Source organism: Engraulis encrasicolus, chromosome 11 (genome assembly GCF_034702125.1).
Source record: "Engraulis encrasicolus isolate BLACKSEA-1 chromosome 11, IST_EnEncr_1.0, whole genome shotgun sequence".
In the NCBI taxonomy this organism is placed as follows: domain Eukaryota; kingdom Metazoa; phylum Chordata; class Actinopteri; order Clupeiformes; family Engraulidae; genus Engraulis; species Engraulis encrasicolus.
The window spans coordinates 30,672,331-30,690,899 of NC_085867.1; the positions used below are offsets into that span (position 1 = coordinate 30,672,331).

Genomic DNA, 18,569 nt, shown 5'->3' on the forward strand with positions numbered 1-18,569 from the left:
TATCTCATCTTGACTCATCAATACAGACCATGACCACTATGAACTGTCAGCAGACGTCAGGTTTATTTGCTCCCTGCACAATCCAGCACAACTAATTTATTTCATAATATAGACCATTTTTTTCCTTTTACAGTGTCTTTTTTTTCTCAATTTTTCCATTAGTTTATAGTTTTCATTATAAAAACAATCTTTCATCAACTTGTCCATGGTCAGCGAAAATGCTGAAATTATTAGTATGATTTTGAAGAAACATTTCTAAGCTTTAAATAGATAATTTAGTTCCAAATTAAGACAAAAAAATGCACCTCCTCTCTTTTGGAGGAAATATTCCAATGCATATCAAGTGAACTAACTCAGATATGAACGTGTTGACCGCGCTCACATACGGCACTAACCGTGTCATTTCATTTAACTACTAAACTGAATGCATCACAGTCCTGACAATACCAGCCACTCTTTGAGTACCTATCAATATCTCTCCTCCAAGTCACTTCCTTCCAGTCTCCAGCCTCACAGCTCGACATCTCAAGCCATGCAAATGCGGGAGAGGACGTGGGCAGAGCAGAGAGGCCAGGGAGGCAACAAGGGGCCGCTGACACCTTTGGCCAGGCACAGGACAAAGTCACTCCCCACCAACTCAATACATGCATGGGGACCCACCTGTCCTTGGGCCTGGGACAGCTGACCCCTTTGTGTGTGTCCCCCCTGTTGACAAGCCTGGTGGGGCCCTTAAGGGCGAACATGCACGCGGTCCTCCCGCCATCCTCCATCCTCCTTCGATTCCTCCACGGGAGGAAACGGCTTAAAAATGGTTATGGAGAGATGGCCGCTTGGTCTCTCGCCAAGTACCCATAGACTCAGATCACAGTGGTCGCAGCAGACAACAGCTAACACGCACAGTCAACTCTTCACAGCCCAGTCAGTTGCTAATTGAGGTATTTTGGGAAGCTACCAGCTGTGTGTGTGTGTGTGTGTGTTAAGGTTGTCCAACCACCATGTGAGTGGCTCCAACACGTGGAGAAATAGGGAAGAGGGGGAGGAAGAGGAAGAGGCAGCAGCATTTCATTCGTGTGAAATATGTACACACGAGTGGACGAGACAAGTTATCCCTTTTTTTTTTCTTCTTATGTCCATTCCTGTCCCCCAGGGGGCAGTATAACGCCCTCAGTCTCAGAGTCTTGCTCAGTCTTGACATCCGGGGGACTATTACTTGGTTTGATCTAAGGAACGTCTCTCTGCCGTTCAGGTCCAGCTCACAAAAGAGTGAGAGAGATAGAGTTAGAAATGGGGAGAGAGAGAGAGTGATAGTGAACTTAATGCAAGTATGAACTTGGGATTATTCACGAAGCAGCAGTAGGTTCTCGGACACCACGACTATGAATATGAGTGACGTGCCAATACACACGCACGATGGGGTGAGGACTGTGAGCATGTCGTGTCCATTACACTACCCAGAACCTGCCCTATGAGTGTCATACAGAGAGGACAACCACAAAGACAGAGAAAAAAAATCAAAATGACATAGACAAGAAAAAAAAACACAAAAAGATCAACAAAAAGACAAAAAAATCAAATCATAAAACAGGAAAACAAATAAAAACAAAAACTTCAGCAACAAATAAAAATTGACAAACAAAAATATAAAGCATCGTTATGACCAATGAGCCAAAGCAAAAAGGAAACTGTGGGTGATGAATCTGGGATGAGGAACAAAAATAGTTTTACACAGTAGTTACTGGTATATGGCAAAGGAATTTGGTCAGAAAAAGCCGCCACCGAGTCCTTTTCTGATTCCCCTTTTCATGACCGTTGCCATGTGAATACCTCGCAGAGGTAAATTTCAGTGATCCCCGTTGCTAATGGTAACCAGGCCGGGACCAGCAGTGGTGGCTGGGATACGTGGCACCTTTTTCGCTGGGCTGGGAATATGCTAAAAGACAGGAAGAGAGAGAGAGAGAGAGAAACAGAGAAGAATAAATGAATGGACACATTCGCCATGTTCTACAGATTGCTAAATACGTAGCACGCTTTGTATTTAGTAGTAGTGTCAACAATAACGGATTCGTCAATGCATCACAATGGGGGGCAGGGCAATTATATTCAATGCGGCAAGTGCCATAATCGATGCAGCATATTTTTTTCAAGTTTCAGTTACTTCCGTGGATATTTCCTGAGCAAATAAATGTTCAATCAAATAAAAGCACTTCAAAGCATTGAAAACTGTAAGACTGATACAGAAAACAGCCACTAAAATGCTGTTCAGTATCTGGCTGCTTGCATTGCCTCATGACTGGTGAAAAATTTGCTTTGCTCTCAGTAGAAATGTAATTCATTGCAATGCATCGTAGAATCGAATCAAATCAAATCAAATCGCTACCTCCCGAATCGTAATCAAATCGAATCGTGAGGGCAGTGCCAATGCACACCACTACTATTTAATACTAGGTACTGCATATTCTAACTGGCAGTGAAGGGCAAAATGGATTCATTATTTACAATCTAGGACCACACATTCCAAATAACCTTGTTTTACATGTGCAACTCAACCAGGTGATCATTCAACCAGCCAATTGCCTGGCTGAATTGGACCGGTAAAACCAAGTAATTTGGGGTATGTGGCACGGGATGTTAACTAATGAAGCCATTTTGCCTATCACTGCTAAGTAATGTATTATTCTGAGTCAATCAGTCCAGTTTGTTCTGCCACTAAGATACTGCAATTGCCAAACCCATGAAATTAAGACTCAAAACTACAACAATTTGAATTCAATAAACAGTACATCCCAGAAACATCCCATCCCAGAGACAAATTCTGAGGCAAAACCATAGGGTAAAGCTGGGCTAAGTTTGGGGTGTTTTGAGTTTGAAACGCCTCAAAAATATATCCAAATATCTGAAAAATGTAGGATGTTCCACAATAAATCAATTAGTCTGTTGTTGCCAGACCAACCTCTGTGGTTGCCGGCGTTGTGTTGTTAGTGGTGTTGGTGGAGTTGACCAGGCCAGCCTCCAGTGGGGTGTCGTCGCTATGGGAACGCCGGGAGTACTGACGGCGGTGCTTGTCGTCCACGTGAGTCAGGTACCAGGTGCCTGGGAACAGCTCGTCCACGGAGCCCTGTGGGGTGTAGTTAGCTGTGGGACAAGCAGGGAGAGATACAACATAATTAGACAATGGCCAAAGAATTTGCAAAAGGTAATAAGAAAAAAAACTAATTAACCCTTCTTTGCATCTGCACTTGTTGTTCTGGCTATGATTATGTCCTCTTGAAAGTCACTGTGGTTATAAAGCGTCTGCCAACTGCAATGTAATGTAATAACTGCTATTTGAAGGATAGAGAGGAGGAGGAATAATGAAGCACAATTAGATTACTGTCAAAGAATTCACAAGAAGTCAATAAAACAAACTGTTATGTCAGTTTCAGGTAAAAAGAATTCCATTCGCTTACAACCTGGCCGCTTTAGGTGCTTACAGCGGGGCCTGTGTGAATGTCAATGAATCTACGGAGACCGGAAACTTTGATTACATGTCAAACTGTCTACATGTCTATAGAGTACTACCTATGTTTTTTCTGTGACTCATGGACTGTTAATTGTAAATACTAGGTACCTAAGGGGGCGCTGTGGCACAGCACGCTAAGCCCCCCACATTTGGGCTTACATTGCCCATGGGGACCCCTGTTCGAGTCCAGCCGGGGTCATTTCCCGGCCTGGCCCCACCTCTCTCTCCCAATCATTTCCTGTCTACTCTCACACTGTCCTGGCCAAAAAAACCTAAAGCCTTAAAATTTACTTTAAAAAAAGTAAATACTAGGTACCTAAGTGATGGGTCTCCTCTCTGAGCTTCATGTTCTCGGCGAAGACGGCAGGCGAGACCTTTTTCCTGGAGTCCAGTCTGGCCTGCAGATCACTCAGGCTGGACACCAGCTTGTCCAGGGCAGACCCTGCGGAGGACACACGGCAATCAATGGGTTAATTTAAGCACAGTCACACGACACAAGTTCAAGCGTTACGCCTGCAGGGCAAAAGGTTAAGAAGTACGAACTACAACTGTGTAGCAAAGGGTCTTCCTCCGGTCCTAGGGTGCATTTCTCGAAAGCATCGTTGCTAATTCTGTTTGCAATTTAGTTGGATGCAATGTTATTTTCCCATTCACAACCAACTAAGTTCCTAACTGGTTAGCAACTGGGCTTTGGAGATATGGGGTCTAGACCCAGGCTTGAGTAATTAACCACAAAAAGTGAAGTGGTGAAATACATAAAAATAGAATACACAACTTTGTGTGAAAGCCAGATACTTTGTGTGATAGCCATTGGATATTTGCTTTGTGGAGTTTCACTCCATTTTTTTAAAAACTGTTAAACATGCCACATCTGCAAGCTATTGTCTTGTGGGGTTGCACATATACGCACCAGGTGTGGCGTCTTGTGTGACTCGAATGGAGTAGAGTGTGGCAGCGAATCCGGAGCCATAGGAGAAAAGGCCAAACCTCTGGCCAGCCAGCTGCTGCGCCGTCGTCCTGAAGAGAGAGGAAGGAGAGAGAGCGAGAGAGAGCGAGAGAAAAAACAGAGAGAGAGAGAGAGAGAGAGAGAGAGAGAGAGAGAAAGAGAGAGAGAAAGAAATAAAGAAAGATAGAAAGAGAGAAAGAGAGAAAGAGAGAAAGAAATAGACATGGTGAAAAACAGGAAACGACCAACCACAGAGACATGCCACTCAAGAGAGACGCCATCTGTATCCATTTTACACTCAGGATATTTTTTGGGAGCGGGGGGGGCTTAAAAAGGTGGACTATTTCACACACAAAAACAATTAGCTTTGCACCTATGGTTTGTGATGTTTGCCAATGCAAAAAGGAACCGCAGCAGGAGCACTGGTGTTGTAGAGGCACTCTTTGGTTGAGAAATAAGAGAGATGGAAAGAAAGAACGGCACAATAGACTCATACTCTTTTATAGTCAACAGATCCTATCTCCACATTTCAGCACTACTACAGCTCAGATTTACTACTTTTTACATAATAAAAATAAATAAATCTTGAATCTTGAAAGTTCAGATACTACACAAGTTCAGATACTACATAAATTCAGAATATGACACAAGTTTAGCTTCACTTACTACGCAGCCGTAGATAGAGGTGTACGTGTTACCAAAGTAACTTACAGAGGGGGTGTACATGTTACCCTAGTGACTTAGTGATAGAGTTACCATAGTGACTTACTGGGCGATGACTGAGGGGGTGTAGTACGCTCATGTTACCATAGTGAGTTACAGAGGGAGTGTATATGTTACAGTGACTTAGTGAGAGTTACCATAGTGACTTACTGGCAGATGACTGAGGGGGTGTACGTACATGTTACCATAGTGAGTTACAGAGGGAGTGTACATGTTACCATAGTGATTTAGTGACAGAGTTATTATAGTGACTTACTGGGCGATGACTGAAGGGTGTATGTGTTATAGTGACTTACAGGGCGATCATTACGATAGTGACTTACTAGGCGATGACTGAGGGGGTGTATGTGTTACCATAGTGACTTACTAGGCGATGACTGAGGGGGTGTATGTGTTATAGTGACTTACTGGGCGATCATTACCATAGTGACTTACTGGGGAATGACTGAGGGGGTGTATGTGTTACCATAGTGACGTACTGGGCGATAACTGAGGGGGTGTATGTGTTACCATAGTGACTTACTGGGCGATGACGGAGGCTAGGCAGCCGTAGACGGAGGGGGTGTACATGTTGCCGTTCTGGTTGGACACCAGCAGGGAGGCTTTGGTCTTCTGCTCAAACATCTGCTCACTGGCTTTGAGGAAGGCCTTCTCCACGTCCCTGTCGAAGTATGTGTCCTCCGCCTTCACATCCCTTTTAGGGGGAAAAACACACAATGAAATGTTGAATAAATTAAAATATAAAAAATAAATTGTCATGTGCACAAAAGCTGCAGGATATTACAGTATGTGTACTGCACGTAGATAGTGTGCAACCTTCGCACAAACATAGACAATATGCCAATCGGTTAACAATCCAGCTAGCTACTATCGCCAGCCAGTTTCATTGAGGAGCAAAACATTGGATTTGTTGGGAGTCACAATTCATTGTGCAAAAAAAAGCTGTAGTGTGGTGTAACATTCTCTCGCATGCACACACACACGCACGCACACACACACACACACACACACACACAGTGCTCAGTGCTGCATAGCTGCGTATCTAGCAAGGGTACTGCACATGGGCGGCTTGCACTGATGAACACAAAACAGTTTGAAGTTTGAGTAACTATTCATTTTTGCACAAAGGCAGGTACTACAGCATGTCAACCAGTTTGCAACCCCACAGGTAGGTAGGTGGCTGGGTAGGGTACTGCCTGCCAGCCAGCCAGCCAGCCGTTTGCATTGATAAGCACAAAACAGGATTAGCCGCACTGCACGGGCCCTGAGCTCCACTGACCTAAAAGCTTCCAGGCCAGTGTATAAGCCACTTTCGGTGTTGGGATTAGGGTGGGAGAGGAAGTCGTTGAGGAGCAGGCGCGCCAGGGACTTCTGTACCAGCTTGCAGTACGGCGAGTGGAACACCATGTAGTCGAAGTCCGCCAGGCTGAGACGCTTGTCCACACCCTCTGTAAAATGCAAATGCAAAAACACATTGGACATGAAAAATGTTGACGTTAGGATTCAAGGATTGAAGAGTTTATCGTCATTGTGAAGAATAGAGAAAAATTAACTATTTTCAACTACCGGTATTTTGAAGAGGTTGTCGTTATGGTAAAAAAAAAAGGCTAATTACATGTACATTTCAGTACAAAACATTTAGCAGATTCCTTCATCAAAGCCAAATGGCATAAAGAGGCTAAATATATCCAGGGGAACACAGAGTAAGCAAAGGCATAACAAGGAATAGCACAGGTGGTAAAATTGACCAGAGGGATATCATTTCTTTCGCATGATGCATTTTTTTGCACAATTTCCAACAGAATATTTTGTCATGCTACTTAAGTACAATATCTAATGTATAACCTAGACATGTATACAGTGAGATTCACATTGCATGTGAAGTACCTTTCACTTCCCCTAGGTAAGGAGAAAACAGCATATCCTGATGCATTCTAAGAATAGCCCTGAGTGGACGTGGCCTATTCTAAGCCCACCTTCTAGTCTTGTAGAAGATTCAGCTAATGCCTACACTGAGGGAGCATCTAAGGGACAGGGACAGTGATAGGGCCACCACCCCTCAGTAATCCACAGCCCACTGACCCATCCACCTTGCCTGGTTCACACCAGACGATTCTGGTGACAACCAACCTATGCAATGTCTCGTAGGAAAGGTGTGGTTTGCGATTGCCCATGGCCATAAATTGGGCGTCACAAATGTGTCACTTGGCTTATACCTAGCCAGGGCTGCTGACAGCTTTGGCGAGGCCCAGGGCAAAGTCATCTGAAAGGGCCCCCCAACCCAATAAGTATAATGTAATGAGAACCCAATTCTGGGCCCCCTCTGTCCCCTTTGTCCCCCCTGTCGGCTTCACTGTACCTAACCCACAACCAATCGTGTCAGTTGTATTCAAACTGCAGTCATCGCCTTTCTACCCTCCCTGCACTCTGATTGTCTCCCCTAAACGAGGGAGCCTGAGCTTGGAAGTTGCCATGCTGTCTTTTAGATCGGACCGATTGTGCAAAGCAGCATGGGATTTCCCAGGCTACCACCCAGCCAACCACCCACCTCTCTGCCTCTGCGCGTGGGCCTTGTTGCGGTACACGCTGTAGCATCGGTCCAGGGCACTCAGGTAGCACTGGATGGAGAGCTTGCCATCCACCACCGGGTACTCGGACACCATGTCGGGCTTGTAGAAGTCATACGCGTGCTGCATGTGGGTACCTCGCAGACCTGTTGTGATAAAAACAACAAGAACAAAAAATGTGGTCAAAACGAATGATGTTGGCAAATACGACAAGTTGTGTTTTGACCAGGGCATTGTACCAGTTTTTTTTTTTTTGCCGCAGGTTCTGTTCAGAACGGAAACAATATTTAATGGTTTATGGGTCCACCCTAAAATTGATGTTCCCAAACTGGTTAAATCTGAACAATTTCAAGAAAAGTTCCTGCAGAGGGAAAACAAAACAAAACATCTGGTCAAAACAACTAATGTTGACGAATGAGTCAACTTGGGTTTTCACGAACACTGACCTATCAATCACATCAATCTGTGGTTTAGGTGGCAAACCAACCTTGTTAAATGAACCCAATGGTATGGTAATGGTAAACCTGATGGAGGAAAAGCCGCTTGAGATTCGTTTACGTCAGAGATTGAAGCCCGTGGTTCCTCGACTAAAAGGCTTTACTACCGTGTGAGTTAAACACACCAGGATGATCACTTATCCACCTTTGTAGTATAGTATAGCCCTTCACCCAAGACTTAGAAAGAACACAAGCTAACATTAACAAGTCAGCAACGAACACAATGTTTTTCACCCATCAGAAATGTTATTTATAGCCTGGCCTCTGGTGGTAGGCTGCCTCTATTAGTAACCTGGTTAAAACAATATTTCATAAATAAACCTGCCTCTTTTAGTCAATCAGTAACTCTTAATCGATGTCAAATATGGCATATTCCTTCATATTCTTGCCTACCCTCATTTATAGCCTGGCTGGTCCACACAAATAGTTTGTTTATAGCATCTCTGGCTGTCCCAGCCGTGGTTCAAACAGTAGGGCACAGCACTGATACACAGGAGACCCGGGTTCGACTCCAACCCGAGCTCATCTCCCAACACCCCCAGTCTCTCTCTCCCAGTTATTTCTTGACCCACACTTCACTGTACTATATTAATAAAGGCCAATATGCGCCCCAAAAATATATGTATAAATAGTATTCGGGCCATTATTTGAGGAAATACAGTCAGGTATATTTTATATAATTTACCTGAAATCACCCGACAGTGGGAATACTCAACACTTAGACCTTTTTCCATCATGAGCAGCAGTCCAGCGATGGAGAAAAGGAGAAGAAATATTCGCACACCACAAAAGCTCCCTTGTCGTGATTTAATGTGAAAAAATGGCAAGGCAGAAAGGTCTTCGTCTCCATATGCATTTTTTGATATTCTGCACCCGCAGCAATTTGTTTCTTTGGGATGTGCGGTGCACGCACCTTACACTTTTTCAGCAGTCCAGCAATCCCATTACTCTGGGCTTGGCCAAGTGCCATGAACTGTACGGTCTGCCAGAGGAGTGACTCGCCTCGTCACCCTCAGCTGAGCATTCCCAGAGTCCCCCTCCCTTCAGTTCACTGGATAGTGGTACCACCAGGGACGAAGCTATGGGGCGAGCGGGGAGTTTGCTGCTGGGCCTGCAGTGCCCTCCCATATTTGGTGGTGGCGAGAGCAGTATTAGGATCTTGGCAGGCTGTATGGGGGGTAGGCCATCAGTGTTTTGCTCTGGGGCTTTGAATGCATTTATTCCGCCACTGTGTGCCACCCATCCAAACATAGTCCGGTGACATTTCGTCTGAGGGCACCAGAATCTCGACAATTTTTACAACACTTCAGCTGATGATGTCCATAATTTATTTACAGAAGGGCTTCACAGCAGTAGTAAACATTGGCATGTCAAAGAGTTGATACTGTACCTCTGTCGAATGCCAGCGGGGCGTTGGGTCCTACAAGCATCGCCACTGCACCCGCACCGCCCGTGGGCCTGGCGCTACCTGTGGCATAGACCGCAATGTCTCCAGCCACCACCAGGGCATAGCGACCTGCAAAGACGAGGACAAGAAACACCCGGTCTCTGGTTAATGTTACATTACATTACACTTAGCCGACGCTTTTACCCAAAGCGACTTACGTTTTGTTACAGGTTATTGGTTATAGTCCATGGAGCAGTGTGGGGTTAGGTGCCTTGCTCAAGGGCGCTTTGGCCATTGGGGGAGGATGGGATTGGTATGGATGGGATTGGTATGTGTGGGTTGAAACAGCAACCATGTGCGACCTACAGTCCAAGTCCCTAACCATAACACGTATTAATGTTGGGTCTCATCATGTCCGACTTTGTGTTGGTGGACATTGCCATTAAATCCAGATGAAGTGTTGTGAAAAGAGCAAAGTTGTCTGATTGTTTACATCTTAGCTCTTTTGACAATGTCCAACACTGCCATTATGCAGCCAGTAAGATTATTAACATATGAACAATGGATATAAACAATGACTGTCGAATATTGATATGCAAAAAACACACTAATAGGGTTTACATTTGCAATTCAAACAGTTCTAATGAATGTCGGGACAGAGAGAAACCACCATTATGGCCCAACACTACGTCCCGTCATTACAAAAACAACCAATATGCCAATCTACACAATAGCATCAAATGTTGGTATGTTTGCAAAGTAAACTCATTCTGGGTCTTTTGACTATGTCCCACAACAGGGGTGGGGAACCTTTTTCATTCAAAGGGCCACTTCAAACTTATCCGAAGGCCATAAAAGTCCTCTGAGGGCCGTACTATGAACACAAACCAGGGTTTTCCACTTTACGCCTATATTGAAGGCAGCCACATTTTAAACAAACACCACCTTCTCTAGGTTCCCTGAAAATAACTTAATTGTATTGCAAATGCATTTTCTAAGATTCCTTTACAAAATATGTCATATTTCATGTGAAGCTGAATAACTATAAATATATAAATAAATTATATCGGGGGCCGGATAAAACAGCCTCGAGGCATAGGTCCCCCACCCCTGTCCTACAACAACAAACAGTTAACAAATATAGCTGTTGAATGTTGACATGTATGTAAATCCAAATGTATTTAAGCAGGTTTGAGTATTTTGAAAGGTGCAATATAAAATTAAATGATTATTATTGTGCATTATACATTTGCAATTGAAACAGAGCTAATGAACATGGGGAGAGAGAGAGAGACAGAAGCCAGAATTCCAGAACCTTAATACAATTTTTATTTATTATTATTAAATGCTCCTCAGTGCTACTACTCACCATCCCAGGAGCTGGACTCGAGCCAGTTGACTGCGTTGAACAGCGCGGCCGTGCCCCCGTAGCAGGCGTTGGTGGTGTCGATGCCCTCCACGTCCGTGTTGCCCGACTCCTCGAACAGCTGCATCAGCACCGATTTGACCGACTTGGACTTGTCGATGATGGTCTCGGTGCCCACCTCCAGCCGCCCGATGCTGTCGTACGAGAGGCTGTTCCTCTCCATCAGCCTCTGTACCACCGTCATGCACAGCGAGTTGATGTCCTCGCGGTCAGAGCAGAAGCCCATGCGGGCCTGACCCAGGCCAATGGTGTACTTGCCCGCCGACACGCCGTCGAACTGCTCCAGCTCCGACTGGTCCACGTACAGCGAGGGCACGTAGACCTCCAGCGCGATGATGCCCACGTCTTTGGGCCAGGTGGCCTCGCCGCTAGCTGGGACTGATCCGGGCATCCTGAGAGATCTACGTACAGGTGGAGACGGGATGGAGAGACAGAGAGACTGTTATGAGACATGATGACTGAGAAAACCTCAGTGTGCTGCGCATAGCTGTGTTGATATGAAGCGGATGGGATGTGATCAGGAGGGGTGGGCCTGTGCCCCCTACCACTTGTCAATCAGGTCACAGCAGCCAATCCTAACATTATTGCCGGTACATTACACTTAGCTGATGTTTTATCCAAAGTTACAGTTAAGTACAGAATATTGGTTACAGTCCCTGGAGCAATGTGGGGTTAGGTGCCTTGCTCGAGGGCACTTCAGCCATGGAGTGAGACAGGGAGTGGAGGCTGGGATTCGAACATGCAACCCTCTGATCCCATCTCCTTAACCACTAGGCCATGGCTACACACCAATAACAAAATCATCTATTCATTCGCCTATTAATTGGGATAGGCCGTACCTGCCTGGCGCGCTTTGGAGGTGCACCATGTCAAAGCAAACACACTGAATGAATGATAATGTTAAAAGGCACAATTTCAAACTGTCAATTTGTATACATGCCATGCAAGAACTGAGCACCCAAATGCGCCAGAGATGACGCCCTGACGCAGAAAGATTGGAACAGAAGCGTCGAAAGGATATTTGCAGCAGGGCAACTAGTGCAACCTATGTTTCAATAAATCCGTTTCTTCAGAACAGCCAAGGTGAGTGTTCTGCACCGCTAGTGATAGGGCACACGGTCACACCGGTGACCATACGAGCGCGCTGCTACCCCATAATAGGATCTTCTCGGTAAATAGGCTAAAGGTCACGAGGCGGGTGGGGTGACCGGTGTAATAGCCCTACGAGCACCGACAACGTGCATTAAACGAAACCTCAACATTCTTGGGATAGCAAAGCAACAACAAAAATCATGGATATTTTTTATCAGTACAGATATCTATGCTGACGTTACCTTGCACTAGCAAGAGACGAAATGTGTGTGTAACATTATCCAAATTGCTAAGGTACCTTTACGTGGTCTAAGCAACCAAACGTGTTTGGCAGGGAAGAAATGTATGCTTAAAATGAAATCCGCATCTAACGTTACATTAGCCCACCTAGCATTTTAGTTAACGTTACCCAACCTTGCTGATGTAATGGCTTGGTAACTTGAACTTGGAATGACAGCATTACCCGACCACTGTTGTTTTTATTCAGTGCTCTTCGTTGCAAAATGACAAGTCAACGATAAACCTTAACAGTGCAACTTAATGCAAACTTCTTCAAATGAAGCAATTATAAAATCTGAGGTTGTTAACTGAAGTCGTGGAGAAAACCGGTGAAATGCAAGGTTTGCTTTAGATTCATAGAAAAAAGAAAGCCTACACTATGCCCTCGTGCTATTGGCATACATTGCCATTTCAACCAGCGCCACAAGTAAGGTTCATGATATGCTTATCAACAAACCGAAGCCATCAAAATAAACATATCAGATTCCCTGGGCAATATTAAACTGGCTAACGTTAGCTAGCTAAATCAGGTGTCACATTTGCTATCTTGCTAAATAGCTGGGTTAATCTTTGAATTTCCGTAAAACGGCGTTGAAAACATACCCATATCGAGCGTTGGTTTTATCATCTGATATCACAGCTTCACCTTACCTTGCGATCATAAAGCGTCCTGTTATACAATTGTCAGTCAAGGGGAAAGAAGTTCCCGTCCTTCTCTACGAGATCATAAGGTCGCTTTTGGATAACACGCCCAAGGAGCCGGACAAATTAGCGGACGTACCCCTTCCGTTCAAAACATCAGCGATGGAACGTATGCGCGCTCCGACTAGCGCTCTAGTGCTATGCTCTACGCTTCTCTCACTGAGCAGCGCATCTAGAACTATGTTCGCACGAAACGATGCAGTGCAGTTAACGCAACCGCGCAAATCCAAGGGGCAATTTGTATTAGTTGCAATAGGACTGGGGTAGCCTTCCACCAACTCATTATCGAAAGTGTTTTAAGTTGCAGTAGCTACAGAGAGCACGTTTTGAGTGACATGACTCTGGCAATAATCCAATCAATACCACTTTCCATTTTAAATCAATCCATTACATTAAATCCATTACATTAAATACATAGTTCCACGCCTCCAAGCAATTAGCCTACTAACCTGTCCACAAATGTGCAGTCCAATATTTTGCAATTACACAAAATGTAACAGATTAGGTTAACATTTTTAGATTGTATATCAACTTAGTGAAAGTGTTGCTAAAATAATGAAAAGATACAACTAGGCTATGGTGTCTACTTACCCGTCAACGTTTTCGTTCAAAGAAATCCTGGTCAATTCTATCCCAAAGCACGCTTGTCATCGATAATATTCAGAAGTACAGTGGACTATATATATGATATGCCTGTAGCCTACCTGTGCGCCGGGCTGTTTGTCCAAACGCGTGTGGCATGGCCAATTACAGCAGAGAAAAGTTCTGAAGTTTACATTATTCCCGCCCCCTTGAAGTTGTCCGCCAATCACTGCCGGCGGAGGCAGAACTTTCTAACGCGACACTCTCTGTGGTTCAATGGTGTGAGTGAATGACGGTATATGGTGAGAGAAGGCTATCCAATCAGCAAGGACGTCTGATTCCTGGCCATGTAGTCAGAGCCACTTGAGCTCGAATCCGCATGGATGCCTGGGTCTGTCTCCTTGACAACGAGAGGCAGGCTGGACATGGGACCTTCAAGTGCATCCTCTAGGTCCGATGATTTGTCTATCCAGAAATAATCTTGTGGCCTAGGGCCTACTTCTGTCCAGACTTCACTGACAAAGTTATCAAAATATTGCTGGTATACTGGACTTAATACAGTATGTGCATTATGCAGCTATAGGCTACAACCTACTCTAATCCTGCCTATGGAAATGTTAGGCATTATGTAGGCCTAGCTGTTTTATTTGATTAGTTAAAAAGTGCTCATTTAGCTGTTAAATCTCTGTAGTCTGGGTTAATGTTCTGTCCAGCAGTGATCTCAAGTTCATTTCAGCTTTCAGCCTATTAAATCATCTCATTTCACAGATTTTTTTGCTGAATACATCTCAAGTAGGCCTATTGTAAACATCCATCAATGCAAAACACATTTCTGACCAATGCACTAGGCCTACATGCAAAATAGGCATATGTGCATTTGGGGAAAAAATAGAAACATCTTCAGAAACAATGAGGATATAACATTTCAGTACATATGCACCTTACCTGCACTACCTCAGTCCTGGAACCTACCACTTGTATTGTTATTATACTGTTACTTTCACTGTTAGGCTATTTCTATTATTGTAGTGTCTACATTCTTTATTTATCTTATCTGTTACATGTTCAATGTTAAATGTTGAATATTAAATGCTGAATGTTAATGTTAATGTTAAATGTTCATTTGTACAGTATTTATTATTGTCCATTGTTAGCAGTCCATCACTGTTTTCTGTCCTGTCTTGCACTTTATGCCAGTCTGGAAAATGTCAGTTTTGTATATGTCTTGTCCTGGCATGGTATAGAGAGAAAACATAATTTCATTTTTCCTTGTATTTTCCTTGTCCTTCCTGTGCATATGATGAAAGTGAAAATAAAAGCTGACTTGACTTGACTTGATTTGACTTGTTTTCAAACTCATTGTAGTCAGCACAAAATCCAAATGCAAATTCCCATGGCACGAACACATCGGGCAACCTATGGAAAAACGAACATCATTTGTTATGTTTCATTTTCACATTGTATAGTGCACCAGTAATGTGAATCATTTAACAAAATAGCAACCTTTTCATATACCTTCACAGTATAGGTTTATTATCAGCTTCTGATTTTTTTTTTTACTTCAACCATTTCAAACGTGATAGTAAGTACATTGCAATGACTATAGCCCTACCATAGGCCTATAAATTGATATGTGTCCGTGTCATTTCAAAATATATTGCCATTTATATATTACATAACCTAGTCTGTACGGTCTGCACTGATTTAAAATAATACTAATGCACCAAGAAGAAAGACGTGACCTCATTTCCTATATGGTTAACCAAACCCCTCAGAGCTGAACCCTGAGTGTTTAGAATTGCCTGAAATACTGTATGTTTTGCTACAGTATGTATGGGGACAAGCATATGACTCTGGTTTTTACTGTGTCATAAGTTACCAGGTTGGTTCCCTGTACATCTTTGACAGTGACGTAGAGGAGCCTGACGATCCCTTTGCCCCGCCCCTTTGCTGTTTTTCTCTCACTCTCGTCTACTTCCCCTCCCCCTCACACTTTCTTCCGACCCGTAAGAGAGCAGAAAGGTTGGCTGTCACCAGGATGGCATGGTAGGGTAGGCGGGAATTATACAATAGATGGGCTTGGACTAGGTCAGTGGTTCTCAAACTTTTTTGAACAAGTGCCCCCTTGACCTCATCCTTAAATTCCCCCTGGGGATCAATAAAGTTACTCTACTCTACTCATAGGCCTGCCAATGCCCCCCTTATTGAAAAATAAAATAGACTAATGCCCCCCAATGGGAACTAAGCCCCGCCCCCACTCAACTGTATTTTTCTCAACGCCCCCTGTGAGGTCGTTGCGCCCCCGTTGAGAAACACTAGACTAGGTGGACTTCTCTGCACCACTAAACATGAGCCCAGCTCTTATACCCAGCGTTCAGGCCACTCACACACTATCAACTACCAGTAACATTTGTCTGACACCTAGATTATTGTTTGTTTTTGTGGATGTGTGCACCCTCAAAACCCTCAAACAACTGTTTAAGGGGGGGCCCATGAAGAGTTTGGAATTAATTTCATTGAGGGAGGATCTCTGCAGTCTACTTATATAGGGCCCAGGGCAAGGGGTCCTTTTCACAGGACATCAGACACCTGCCAACACTGAAAATATACTGTAGGTGTGCACAGATAGGGATGAGGTAGTGCTGAAGCACCTGCCCCTTTACCTGATTGGATAAAAAGTACACTTTTGAACGTTTTATTTTTCACAATATACTGTGTTCAATAGAATAGAATAGAATAGAATAGAATAGAATAGAATAGAATAGAAGATGCTTTACAGCCTCTCCAGCCCAGTAAGGAAGTTTCACCTGCCCCCCAGAATGTCTGTGCACGCAACTGACTGAATATTTCAATGTATTCAAGGCAGGTTAAGTTGCATCCAGTGGCATAGATATGGACGCTGCTTCTCTATGCCTTTGAAGTCGTTTGTCTCGTTTCGTTTCATAAGAGAACTTGTCTGAAATCACGGTTAAAAGGACTGATTTGGTGCCATGCTCCTGCCTTCCTAAATATGTAAGACCTCTTCTCATTAGCTGGTAAGGTATGGACTGCATATAATATTGAGCTTGTTTGAGAAAGGTCGTGAAACATGTAACAGGCTAACCTTTAGAAATGGAGCTGTAATCCACAGAGTGGGAAAGGCTACTCTTTATCTCAATCGAATCTGGCTTGAAACAGTCCAAACACTATAATAACCCCCATCTTTGCCTTAGTGTTGAATGACCAGAATAGGAGATATGGATCATTCTTCTGTTACCTGGTCTGTTCATTAATTAATACTAAATTAACTCAGTTTTTAAATTTGTCATTACATGTGCCAGGGCAGATCCATGATGTTTGCAACCGCATTCATGTACATATTTCAGTTTGGAAAACATATCCAGCCTCAAGGAGAAACCCTTTCAACTCACTCTCTACCTCTCACAGGACCTTGTGATTTTTTTTCTTTCACAGGACTCTGGAGGCGTATTTGAAGGGCAAAACTAGTCTGGAAATCTCAAAATAAAGGTGTGTTGTGTGAGCTGTGTGCTGCATTCCAGAGACGATAGCATCTCCCTCAGGAACCCAAACCACCACAGTCTGCTGCTCCCAGCAGCATTCCACACTAGCCAGCAAGCCAGCCAGCCAGGTGAGCAGGGAAAAACTGCCTAGAGTAGCACACAAGAGGGAGAGTGGAAGGCTGCTGTTTGAATTCACATTTTTTTTCTTTGCAATAGCTCTTTATTTTCTACACTATTTTTCAAATATCCCACTGTGTAGTATGTGTCCATACAATATATCCCAGTTAATTGTCTGCTGCACTGAGGTGAGTTTCTATCAAGTTCATTGTGCAAGTGTGTCAATTGTACATATGAATAGTGGCAATGAAAAGCATTCTAATCCATTGACTACTGAGTTTCAAACCTAAACTGAAAGCAATTCAGAGCAGTCTCCTCTCAAGTGCCGAGACTTGTCAAGAGCTTACTGAACCTGTTGGCAATGACCTTTGTTGTCCCTGTGGAGGCACAGGGTATTGCAGTGTGTGTGCAAGTCAAATTAGAGTAACACTTTAGAATAACGTCCTATTCACAGCTTTATAAACCCTTTATTAACATTTAATAACAATTGCCATTAAGCAAAGCATTTACAAATGTTTGTAAATGAGTAATAACCAAATTATGACAACACTGGGGAGTGGGAATCAACTTCTACTGTGTGAGTTTTATGTGGTTTCATGCCCTCTGGTCTTTGGAGGAGAAACTTCCAGGACTGCTGCGACTGCACTGTCTGCTGTGTTAGCATAGTATTTCTTGCCCATTTATACAAATTTGTAAACATTTTGTTGATAATTAGTTCATTATTTATAAAGTGTTTATAAAGCTGTGAATAGGACGTTATTCTTAAGTGTTACCAAAATAAGTTCCTCTCCTCCCCTGTTGCTTATGGCCTCATAGAGCTTGAAAGTGACGTCACTTCCCCCGATTTCATGGGACCTCAACAGCGTTTTTAGCCGAAAATCGAAGCATGTAATCCAATGGCGGTATTAAAATGATATTTCGATCCCCTCCGTGTTGTGCCACAAGCTCCACATATGTTGTTTCTGATATTTTTGTTTAATTTTTCATACAAACTCCTAAACTTTTTAGAAAGCTGTGTTTATTCACATTTTTCATGCAGACGGCCTCGGAACAAAACATTGATACTTCTCTATGAATAATCTTTATCTAGCCTCTTAAACAGCATATTTGTAGCCCAGCGCATATAATCACTGAGATCTGAAGATATTTACTCGCTACCATGTTGTTAGATGGTCAGCTTAGGTCCCGTGAAATGCGGAACTAAGGGGCGGGACTTTCAAGCTCTATGACTCAAGACTTGACGTCACTGATG

General features: G+C 43.7%; 1 protein-coding gene across 2 annotated transcripts; it reads right to left on the reverse strand.

The window, feature by feature from the left end:
* Positions 1-41: 41 nt before the first annotated feature.
* On the reverse strand, positions 42-13,823 carry hmgcs1 (3-hydroxy-3-methylglutaryl-CoA synthase 1 (soluble)). 2 transcript variants are annotated; one of them, XM_063210407.1, is made up of 10 exons: positions 13,710-13,823; positions 10,989-11,446; positions 9,623-9,748; positions 7,717-7,881; positions 6,448-6,616; positions 5,692-5,862; positions 4,410-4,516; positions 3,816-3,941; positions 2,951-3,132; positions 42-1,930 (listed from the first exon to the last, which is right to left on the reverse strand). In XM_063210407.1, the coding sequence occupies exons 2-10, from the start codon at positions 11,434-11,436 to the stop codon at positions 1,841-1,843; spliced, it is 1,584 nt and encodes a 527-aa protein (XP_063066477.1). In that variant the 5' UTR covers positions 11,437-11,446; positions 13,710-13,823; the 3' UTR covers positions 42-1,840. The 2 variants fall into 2 exon arrangements, with proteins under 2 accessions (XP_063066477.1, XP_063066476.1); XM_063210406.1 differs by lacking the exon at positions 13,710-13,823 and adding an exon at positions 13,068-13,271.
* Positions 13,824-18,569: the final 4,746 nt, after the last annotated feature.

What these genes read in the sequence shown, in the direction of transcription:
- hmgcs1 (XM_063210406.1), bottom strand. An exon ending in CACACAAGACGCCACACCTG is followed by an intron (nt 3,942 to 4,409) that starts GTGCGTATATGT and finishes TGTCCTCCGCAG; the next exon opens with GGTCTGCCCTGGACAAGCTG. An exon ending in CAACGCCGGCAACCACAGAG is followed by an intron (nt 1,931 to 2,950) that starts GTTGGTCTGGCA and finishes CCTGTCTTTTAG; the next exon opens with CATATTCCCAGCCCAGCGAA.